At 42.7% G+C, this 11688-nt stretch overlaps 1 protein-coding gene across 1 annotated transcript; it reads right to left on the bottom strand.

The window, feature by feature from the left end:
* Window positions 1–252: 252 nt before the first annotated feature.
* LOC139849707 (uncharacterized) lies at window positions 253–845 on the bottom strand. Its single transcript, XM_071839339.1, has 2 exons — window positions 502–845; window positions 253–412 (listed from the first exon to the last, which is right to left on the bottom strand). Exons 1-2 carry the CDS (start codon window positions 843–845, stop codon window positions 253–255), a joined length of 504 nt encoding a protein of 167 aa, XP_071695440.1.
* Window positions 846–11688: the final 10843 nt, after the last annotated feature.

The raw sequence follows: 11688 nt of genomic DNA, 5'->3' as shown, positions 1-11688 counted from the left end.
TTATCCGTTAAGGTTCTTCAAGGGGTATCCTCCTACCAACGAAAGCTAGAAAGCATTTCTTCTGGCAGTAGGTCTGAAATATGCCAAAGGATTTTTGATTTTACTTGTGTCATATTCAGAGTCATTACAGTGCATAAGTATATAAAATGAAGCTTTATTGATGACTTATACATAGAAATTATTGGAATACATAAGTGTTTCTGCCGTCCGAGTGGGTGATCAGTCCTCCCGGTTGCAGGTAAGTTACACATGCTATTTCTTTAAATGGAAGGCGTGCCAAGGGAGTTGTATCAGAACTCCATCCGGTGTCTCCAGGTGGTATGCACCATACTCAGTTATCCCGACAACCCTGTAGGGTCCCTCCCATCTGGGGCCTAATTTGCCGACATCCTGTTGCCGGCTGGCCTTGTTGCTGCGCAATACCAAATCGTTTAACTGAAAGTCCAATGGCTTGACTTTTTTTCATAGTGGTTTGCGATTTGTTGCTTCTTTGCGGCTTACCGGATGTGCGCTATTGTTCGCCGTTCTTCCAGAGCATCCAAATTTTCTCGCAATGCATCGTCATTTTGCTGTTCATCGAATTCTTTTATTCGATCAGTCGGAACTAGTACTTCAGTCGGTATAACTGCTTCAGTTCCATATACCAGACTGAAAGGTGTTTCGTTCGTATTGTCTTTCGGCGTTGTCCGATGTGCCCACAGTACATGTTGGAGTTCATCCACCCATCCTTGTTGATGTTTGCCTAATCTTGCTTTTATGCCGGCAACGATATCTCTGTTTATGACCTCGACTTGCCCGTTGGCCTGCGGGTAAGCCACGGAGGTAAATGACTGTTGAATGTCCATGTCTGCGCACCAATCTCTGAATGGATTATGTGCGAATTGCGTGTCATTGTCGCTGAATATCTCTCGTGGTAAGCCGAAATGAAAAACAATGTCCTCCCACACAAATGTTAATATTTTCCGTCCTGTAATTGTGCTTAACGGCTTCGCCTAGACCCACTTGGTAAAGTAGTCGATTGCGACTACTAAAAATTTAAGATTACCGACACCTCGTGGGAATGGGCCGATGATATCGATCCCCCATTTGCAGAATGGCCAAGCGGCATGTATTGGAATCATGTTTCGACGAGGGGATCTGTTGAAGGGAGCGTGTATTTGACATTCTACACAGTTGATGATTAGGTCATACGTATCCTGGTACATATGTGGCCAGAAGTAACCCATTCTCTTGATCCTGCTAACTATCGTACGATAGCCGGAATGTGTTGATCAGGCTCCTTCGTACATTTTCCTTATTATCTCTTTGGCCTGTGTCGGGCCAACGCATCGTAAATAGGGCTCCGTGAACGATTTCCTGTACAAGATGCCGTTTTTTAAATAATACATTGGTGCCCGCATTCGTATCCTGCGGGCTTACAGTTTGTCTTTCGGGAGAGTACCATCAGTGAAATATCTTATGAAGGGTGTCATCCAACATTCTTCTTCTGTTGTGATTATCGCCATGAGGGTGTCTTCGTTAGTTGACTTCCTTTCCAGAACTTTGACCATAACTCTTTTGGTAAAGTGATCGTATAGCAAAGAGGCAAGCTTGCTCAGGGCATCTGCTTTCTTGTTACGATTTCAGGGGATTTGTTTTATTTCAAATGCCGCGAAGGTGTTGGTTAATGCTTTTGTAAGCTTTAGGTATTTTTGTATTGCCGTATCTCTTGCTTCGAAGCTGCCGTTTAGCTGGCTTGCGACCAGCTGAGAGTCGACATAAGTTGTGAGTTGCCGTACATCAATACTTTTGGCCAAGCGTAATCGGGCTATTAGTGCTTCGTACTCGGCCTCGTTGTTTGAGGTAGCGAATTTTAGCCGGATAGCGTAAGTAATCTCGTCTCCGGTTAGAGAAACGAGGAGGATGCCTACGCCAGCTCCTTCCTCACTCGATGCCCCGTTCGTATATAGTTCCAAGGATTCATCCATTTCCCTTCTTGTAACGGGGGTTTCGCCCTGTTTGATCATGTCGGAAGGGAGCTCTACCAGGAAGTCTGCTATGACTTGTCCCTTGACCGAATGCCTCGGGAGAAAAGTGATCTCGTGTTCTCCGAGTTCTATTGCCCATTTTTCCATTCTACCGGAGATTTCCGGCCTGGTCAGAACGTGTTTAATTGGTTGGTCCGTAAGGACTTGTATCGGGTGTGCTTGGAAGTATCGCCATAGCCGTCTGGCTATGTGTACTAAAGCGTAAATCAGTTTTTTCATGGCCGGGTAGTTTACCTCCCCATTTTGCAACACTTTGCTCACAAAGTACACCGGCATTTGAGTCTTGCCTCTATCAACGATTAAAACTGAGCTAATTGCCTCGGAGGAGGCGGCGAGATATACAGTGAGGGTTTCTCCCGGTATAGGTGCCGTTAACGCTGGCAGCTCTTTTAAGAATGCTTTCATCTCCTGGAAGGCTCTCTCGGCCTCATCCGTCCATATGAAATCTTTCTTGCTCAGGCACCCTTTTAACGTTTGGAAAAAAGGGAGAGCCCTGTCAGCGGCCCGTGACAGGAACCTTGTGAGTGCCGCTAGCTTCCCATTTAAGCTCTGCACATCCTTTTTACTCTTGGGTGACTGTATGTTCTCAATTGCTTGGATCTTTTTCGGGTTTGCCTTGATCCCTCTCGGAGTGATCATGAAACCCAAGAAGCGGCCCTCTTCCATTCCGAAAGAACATTTTGACGGATTTAGCTTCATATTAATTTTGCGTAGCGAATCGAATGTTTCGATGATGTCCAGGATCATTTGCTCTTCCGTTTTTCTCTTGATGACGATGTCGTCTACGTACGCTTCGATATTTCGCCCGATTTGGTCCTGAAATGTTTTGTCGATTAGCTGTTGGTATGTTGCTCCGGCATTCTTTAGCCCGAATGGCATTTTGATATAGCAAAAGATGCCTTTGTTTGTGAAGAATACGGTTTTTTTCTTCGTCGATTTCTGCAATAGGGATTTGCTGATAGCCCCTGTATGCATCCAGGAAGCTTAGAAACTGGTAACCTGAGAGAGACTCAACTTTCCAGTCAATTTCCGGCAGAGAGTAATTGTCTTTTGGGCATGCTTTGTTGATGTCTTTGTAGTCGACACACATGCGCCAAGATCCGTCTGCCTTCTTTACCATCACGGGGTTCGCTACCAATGTTTGATATTTTACTTTTTTTATTATGCCGGCATCGACTAGTCGTTGTACTTCGTTATCCATGAATTCACTTCGTTCTAACGCCATTGCCCTTTTCTTCTGGACGACTGGTGTGATATTCGTGTTTACGTTTAGCCGATGTTGGGCTATTTCCCGTGGGACACCCGTCATTTCCGATGGTTCCCAGGCGAAGACGTCAATACTTGCTGCTAGGAGTTTGCAGAGCGTATCCCTTGCATTTGTGCTCAAAGTAGTACCAATCTGGATCTGTTGATCTGGATGCTTGGAATTTGGGGATACGTAATCGTTGTCATGGACTACGATATCGCTTGCTACGTTAAATATTTGCATGCATTCAATTGGTTCCATTTCTTGCGTCCGGATTGTGGCGATTCTAGCTGGAGTCGGGAATTTCAGCATGCCATGGACTGTGGAGGCAATTGCGTCAAATTTCTGCATGGCATTACGTCCCTAAATGATGTTATACCGTGAGTCTATTTTGACTATGGAGAATTCTATGTCCGCTGCACTTTGAAAGGGTAATGTTCCCAAAACCACCTCCAGGTTTATGGAGCCCACCGGCCAAGTTGCACGTAATTGAATCCGTCTAGTGGCGAGGTTGCTTCTTTCTTTTGTCATCTGATGTTTTCTGGTAGCTGCAGAAAACAATGTTCGAACATGACCTCAGCTCCCGCACTGGTGTCGGTGTATATTCACCCGATCTGGCAATTGGAGATGTGTGCTCGTGTGATAACAGGGTCTGAAGATGGGTTGATGTTAAATAATGAGGGGAAAATGATGGGTTCATGTTTCCATCCATCTAACACCCCTGATTTTCATCTCTGTCCCGCGACCCATGAATGAATCATATGAACATTGGTGTCACTGGTGCTGCGTATGCTTGCTTCTTCGTTTTCTAGCTCTTTTTGGCGAGTTGTGATTAATTTCGTACCTTTAGATAGCGCCATTTGATCAAACCAAAATTGTTAAGTGTAATTAGATTTCGGGTTTGAGTGCTTAATTTGGGAAAAAGAGTAGGTTGATTGTTTTAACTCCAATAATTATGCAAACCCCGATTTGGAATCTGGATTCCAAGGGCGTAAAACAACCAATTGAATTAACCTTATTCGATCAGAATCGAATAAGTTAATATCTAAGTGTGGATTAACTCGGATGGTGATCAGAGCATCAATCGGAATTAAGTTAACGACTGGAGTGACGTTGCTGCAATTGTGTAACACCTCGTTTTCCCCGTACATGACTTATAGGTGTAAAGTGTGCGTACGACTAGTTTACGGATGGTTCAAGGCGTACTCGCATGTTGAAGTTTGTACGAGAGAAAAATGAATCAGGGAAAGCAGAGTGTCGCGGCGCGACAAATGAGGCCGCGGCGCGGCATTTAACTGGAATCAAGATCAGAAGCTTGACAAAAAATGATCCCAGAACTAGGCAAATGTCGCGGCGCGACATTTAAGACCGCGGCGCGGCATACTGCACGAACTGGCACAAGATTCTTGTAATTTAAAATGAAGTTCAAGGGCATTTTGGTCTTTTCACGTTTGAGCCAGATTTGAGGCTATAACCTCATCCACTCACTCATTTTCTTTATTTTCTTTTTCCTTTTCTTTCCTATTTTCCTCTCAAAACATAAATTTCTCAAGTGATTCAAGTGGGATTTTGGAAAGGAAGAAGCGGGTTTTGGTCTTTGGCGTAGTTAACAAGTTTGTTATCCTCGTTCTTAGCTACACGGTGATACTAGTGGTAAGCTCTAACTCCGAATTTCATTTTCGTGTTCATCATTCAAATTTGGGGCTTTTGATTGTATGATTCATAGATGGAACCCATTTAGTTGTTAATTGGAGATTAACACCAAGATTCGGGTTTATAAGTGTTAAAGGCGGGTTTTGGGTTGGTTAATGATTTAACCATGTTTAAGACTTGTAAATGGTGTACAATCACTAGCATTAGTGGTTATTGTTGTTTTGGAGACTTTTAGGGTTTTCGTGGTTGACTAATTTTGACTAGAGTCAAAATTAGGGTTTGTTGAGGATTATGACCCGAATGTTGATTCGATGAGGTTTATAAACTTAAAATGGATTAAGTTGAAGTATAAAACCGAGTTAAATATGTGTTGGTGTCAAAACTTGTAAATGGTGAGATTTTGACCTTGTGGGTCAAAATTAGGGTTTATGGGCGATTTTGAGAACGATAAGTGTTTAACACTTGTGTTCGGGTTTAATTGGCATATTAGGATCATTTTTACTTGTGTTAGTGATTATTGGTTAGTTTGGGCGCGGTTTATCCTTGGAAGTGCATTTGGGTCGAAATTGCACTAAGTATCGAATTGGGTTGGTTTGTAGATACAATCTAAGTGTGTTGTTGAATTTGTGATAATGGATTAGGTACTTTCCATTGACGAGTTTCGGATTACTTGTAAGCATTTTCTTCAAGGCGACCAGTGAGTGTTAATATCCTATGTGCATATGTATGTGTAGGATGGGTGCGGGTCGGGTAAAGTGATTCTCGGCTATAGAGCTCACTTCACATATAGGTGGATTTGATGGACTTTTGTATGAGTCCAATTGGCACGTTTGTGCATTTTGGTTGACCACATTTGGCGAGGTACATGCTTGTGTATACGTTATCACACGTGGTTGTGATTTGGATGTTATAACCCCAATGGCGAAGGGTTGATATTGTTGATAAGTGAATCGCGTGTAGTTCGGATTCACGATGACTCGTGTAGTTCGGTCATCTTATTGAGGTAGTAATCTCGTGTAGTTTCAGATTACTAAGGCTCGTGTAGTTCGGCCAACCTCGATGTTGCGAAGATAGTAATCTCGTGTGGGTTCGGATTACTAAGGCTCGTGTAGCTCGGCCAATCTTCATTGTGGCGTTTGGTATTCGGTAATGGGTTAAGGGGTTAACCTTATTCGTTTATTATTGTTATATATATTAATGTAATGTTGTGTTGTAGCTAACCCTCTGGGTATAGCTTATTGGCGTTGTTCACATCGTCGTTGGTGAACTTACACTTTGTTGATATCTTTAGCTTGTTGCTTAGAGATAGTACGGTATGCTTAGTGTAGTTGCCTTATACATGGATGCTTCGGTATGCGGTATTTGATATTTGTGTGGCGTGTCCATTTTATACATATATATGTATGTAGTATATTATCATTCACTAAGCGTTAGCTTACCCTCTCGTTCTTGCTATTTTTATAGGATCGCATGCTTAGCGGCTCGGGTAAGCTTGGGGATTAGAGATCTTGGCTAGGTTGCTTAGAAGATCTTGCTTTTGTACTCGATTAGGATTTGGGTAGCGTAGTCCCAAATCACCATGCTCGGTTTTGGTTGGAAACTAAACTAGTCGGGTCGTGTATGTCCGTTTGGACAATTATTCAATGTATTAAATGTTTTAAGGTTTATTAAACCTTCTATTGTATTAAAGATGTTTATGGAAACACAATTGGGACCTAAAGTGTTATTTAACGCGTATTAAAAGGAAAAAATTTTATGGGCCGGTTTTAATACGGGTTGGATCGTTTCAAGTGGTATCAGAGCATGGTCTAAGGGATTTAGGCGACTTGAGATAGGTGCCTAGACTTAGACTTTTGTGTGTGCTTATTTGTTGTGGCACTTGTAGGTGAACGGGTCAGAACGGGTTATAGTTAGTGCCTTGTTTGTAGGTGGACTAACTAGGATTTTTGGCTTGTGTTGTGATGCTATTCCCTTGCGTGTGTTTATATCGCGTGGAATCGTCGTTGTGTTGGTTATATCATCGAGCGAGGAGGTCATTGTACTAACGAGTTGAGACGACGTGTGTGCGTAATAAGGACTTGCAAACCTTATTACGGGTGCAAATCGTGTCTAACAAGTGATGTACGACGAGTGTTGAGCAAGATGGGGTGGTGTTATGCGTGTTGTTTTATATGTTCGTGGACTAATCGTTTTGCATTCTTTAGAATGACAACGCGAAACGAGATCGAGACGAATGATGAGGAGTTTAACTCTAGAGTTGCGGCCACCATTGTGGAGCAAATGAGTGAGTTTCGAGAAGAAATGGATAGGAAGTATTCCGAATTTCGGGGTAGTAGTGAAATGGAGCGTTGTCTTAAGAGCTTCATGAGGACTAAACCCCCGACGTATGACGGGAAACCGGATCCTTTGGTAAGCACAACTTGGATCTTGGATGTCGAAGGGTGTTTTCGTACTATTGAATGCCCTCCTGAGAAGAAGACGAGACTCGCTACTAGTTAATTGCGGGGTAGGGCAAAGGATTGGTTGGATGGTAAGATTGATTTTGTCGGTGGTGAACCGTTTATGGCGTTATCGTGGGACGGGTTTAAGAAGGAATTCTTCGAGGAGTTCCGGACTTCAGTCGATTTGTCGGAAATGCGTAATGAGTTGCGAAATTTGCAACAGGGTTCTATGGATTTGAATACTCTCAAGACGACCTTTATGGCGAAGGCTCGTTTTTGCCCAGAGTATTTGGGGAATGATAATTTGTTGATGCAAGATTTCTATCGAACCTTGAATGATGACTTGAAGAATAAGATTAGCCGGGGTCACGCGAAATTGTTTGCGGAATTATTCGACGTGGCTAGAGGTTTAGAGTCGTATACGCAATCAAAGATTGGTGAACCTTCAAGTGAGAGAAGGGTTGTTTCTTATGGTGCTCCGAGTCAGAGGACTAAGGGTCCGAGTGTGAGCACGGGTGGTACACGGACAGGTATACCGGATTCTAGTGCGTCTAGATGTTACAATTGTGGCATGAGGGGTCACAAGTCGTGGGAATGTTCGGTGCCAAAGGGTGATGGCATGGTGTGCTTCAACTGCCAAGAAGAAGGACATCATAAGTCCGAATGTCCCAAGTTAGCGGGGACGGGTGCGGCAAGGAGACGTTAAGGTACGTTTCGTTTTAATAAATATGTTCTTTGATTATTTATTAAGTGCCGTTGAATTTGAATTTGTTAAATGCATTGTGTTGTGCATAGTGTTGTTATGGGTGACGTTCCTAATGGAAGTACCCTATGGTGACATTTTGATTGTTGGGCGAAGGGCATAAGACTTGGCGTAACCAAGCATTCCTTAGTATTTGGGAAATGTTTCTACCAAGCCATGGAAATGGGTTTTGGTGTTCGATTGTTAAGCGCGTGTTCGCTATAGTGTGGAAGTTGATGAACCATGAGGTTCGTCGGGTGGTTGGAACCCTTGAGATCGAGTGTTTTGAATCTCGATGTATGTTGGTAATGGAGTTTATATGGCGCGACATTAGGTGCCTCTTTTATACCTACTAGCATGGTGTTCAACTCCGATTCTGTTGCGGTTACATTGTACTTAGGGTACCGAAGTGAAACCCTTAGGTAGTTGCGTATTGGTCGCTATCAGTTTTAGCCGTTGGATTATGATGTTACGGTAGTTGCGTATTGGTCGTATTGCGCACTACAAGGGATGTTTAGTGATTGGTGTTATCCGTAAGGATTCGTTTGGTTCGGTCTTCATCGCTTCGGGTTGTTGACCTTAGGTTGAGACTTGGTTGTTTTTAGCGTCGTACACGGTAAGGGTATGCTAAGGGATTGGTATCTCGATACGAGATTGGTTGAGTTTTCCCGATGTAAGGGATTGAGTTAGTGCTAGTGCTCGGAATTATGGAATTTGATAAATCGCGGGTGACGATTTAGCTGTTAAGGGTAACTCTTTGAGAAGAATTGTCTAAGGGATCGTTGTAGACTTCGGTTGTTGCGTGTATTGTACGTCTCGGGATGCGATCAAGTGTGTAATTTGTCATTGGATTAACCATCGGGTTAGCGAATTTGTGGTAGAAGTCGTTTTGAAATGCATGTTCGACGAACATTGAGTGTGGGTCCGTTTGGGTTCGTGACTAGGATCACGAGGACGTGATCGAATCTAAGTGGGGGAGAGTTGTAACACCCCGTTTTCCCCGTACATGACTTATAGGTGTAAAGTGTGCGTATGACTAGTTTACGGATGGTTCAAGGCGTACTCGCATGTTGAAGTTTGTACGCGAGAAAAATGAATCAGGGAAAGCAGAGTGTCGCGGCGTGACAAATGAGGCCGCGGCGCGGCATTTAACTGGAATCCAGATCAGAAGCTTGACAAAAAATGATCCCAGAACTAGGCAAATGTCGCGGCGCGACATTTAAGGCCGCGACGCGGCATACTGCACGAACTGGCACCAGATTCTTGTAATTTTAAATGAAGTTCAAGGGCATTTTGGTCTTTTCACGTTTGAGCCAGATTTGAGGTTTTAACCTCATCCACTCACTCATTTTCTTTATTTTCTTTTTCCTTTTCTTTCCTATTTTCCTCTCAAAACATAAATTCCTCAAGTGATTCAAGTGGGATTTTGGAAAGGAAGAAGCGGGTTTTGGTCTTTGGCGTAGTTGACAAGTTTGTTCTCTTTGTTCTTAGCTACACGGTGATACTAGTGGTAAGCTCTAACTCCGAATTTCATTTTCATGTTCATCATTCAAATTTGGGGCTTTTGATTGTATGATTCATAGATGGAACCCATTTAGTTGTTAATTGGAGATTAACACCAAGATTCGGGTTTATAAGTGTTAAAGGCGGGTTTTGGGTTGGTTAATGATTTAACCATGTTTAAGACTTGTAAATGGTGTACAATCACTAGCATTAGTGGTTATTGGTGTTTTGGAGACTTTTAGGGTTTTCGTGGTTGACTAATTTTGACTAGAGTCAAAATTAGGGTTTGTTGAGGATTATGACCCGAATGTCGATTCGATGAGGTTTATAAACTTAAAATGGATTAAGTTGAAGTATAAAACCGAGTTAAATATGTTTTGGTGTCAAAACTTGTAAATGGTGAGATTTTGACCTTATGGGTTAAAATTAGGGTTTATGGGCGATTTTGAGAACGATAAGTGTTTAACACTTGTGTTCGGGTTTAATTGGCATATTAGGACCATTATCACTTGTGTTAGTGATTATTGGTTAGTTTGGGCGCGGTTTGTCCTTGGAAGTGCATTTGGGTCGAAATTGCACTAAGTGTCGAATTGGGTTGGTTTGTAGATACAATCTAAGTGTGTTGTTGAATTTGTGATAATGGATTAGGTACTATCCATTGACGAGTTGCGGATTACTTGGAAGCATTTTCTTCAAGGCGACAAGTGAGTGTTAATATCCTATGTGCATATGTATGTGTAGGATGGGTGCGGGTCGGGTGAAGTGATTCTCGGCTATAGAGCTCACTTCACATATAGGTGGATTTGATGGACTTTTGTATGAGTCCAATTGGCACGTTTGTGCGTTTTGGTTGACCACCTTTGGCGAGGTACACGCTTGTGTGTACGTTATCACACGTGGTTGTGATTTGGATGTTATAACCCCAATGGCGAAGGATTGATATTGTTGAGAAGTGAATCGCGTGTAGTTCGGATTCACGATGACTCGTGTAGTTCGGTCATCTTATTGACGTAGTAATCTCGTGTAGTTTCGAATTACTAAGGCTCGTGTAGTTCGGCCAACCTCGATGTTGCGAAGATAGTAATCTCGTGTGGGTTCGGATTACTAAGGCTCGTGTAGCTCGGCCAATCTTCATTGTGGTGTTTGGTATTCGGTAATGGGTTAAGGGGTTAACCTTATTCGTTTATTATTGTTATATATATTAATGTAATGTTCTGTTGTAGCTAACCCTCCGGGTGTAGCTTATTGGCGTTGTTCACATCGTCGTTGGTGAACTTACACTTTGTTGATATCTTTAGCTTGTTGCTTAGAGATAGTACAGTATGCTTAGTGTAGTTGCCTTATACATGGATGCTTCGGTATGCGGTATTTTATATTTGTGTGGCGTGTCCATTTTATACATATATATGTATGTAGTATATTATCATTCACTAAGCGTTAGCTTACCCTCTCGTTGTTGCTATTTTTATAGGATCGCATGCTTGGCGACTCGGGTAAGCTTGGGGATTAGAGATCTTGGCTAGGTTGCTTAGAAGATCTTGCTTTTGTACTCGATTAGGATTTGGGTAGCGTAGTCCCAAATCACCGTGCTCGGTTTTGGTTGGAAACTAAACTAGTCGGGTCGTGTATGTCCGTTTGGACAATTAATCAATGTATTAAATGTTTTAAGGTTTATTAAACCTTCTATTGCATTAAAGATGTTTATGGAAACACAATTGGGACCTAAAGTGTTATTTAACGCGTATTAAAAGGTAAAAATTTTATGGGCCGGTTTTAATACGGGTTGGGTCGTTTCAAGTGGTATCAGAGCATGGTCTAAGGGATTTAGGCGACTTGAGATAGGTGCCTAGACTTAGACTTTTGTGTGTGCTTATTTATTGCGGGACTTGTAGGTGAACGGGTCGGAACGGGTTATAGTTAGTGCCTTGTTTGTAGGTGGACTAACTAGGATTTTTGGCTTGTGTTGTGATGCTATTCCCTTGCGTGTTTTTATATCGTGTGGAATCGTCGTTGTGTTGGTTATATCATCGAGCGAGGCGGTCGTTGTACTAACGAGTTGAGACGACGTGTGTGCGT

The sequence above is a fragment of the Rutidosis leptorrhynchoides genome, chromosome 5 (genome assembly GCF_046630445.1).
Source record: "Rutidosis leptorrhynchoides isolate AG116_Rl617_1_P2 chromosome 5, CSIRO_AGI_Rlap_v1, whole genome shotgun sequence".
Taxonomy (NCBI): domain Eukaryota; kingdom Viridiplantae; phylum Streptophyta; class Magnoliopsida; order Asterales; family Asteraceae; genus Rutidosis; species Rutidosis leptorrhynchoides.
This window is presented reverse-complemented; position numbering and strand designations above follow the sequence as displayed.

Excerpts from the sequence above, each read along its gene's own strand:
- LOC139849707 (XM_071839339.1), bottom strand. The coding sequence starts at position 845 with ATGGACATTCAACAGTCATTTACCTCCGTGGCTTACCCGCAGGCCAAC. Across the intron at positions 413-501 it reads CGAACAATAGCGCACATCCG|CAACAAGGCCAGCCGGCAAC; the intron begins GTAAGCCGCAAA and ends GGTATTGCGCAG.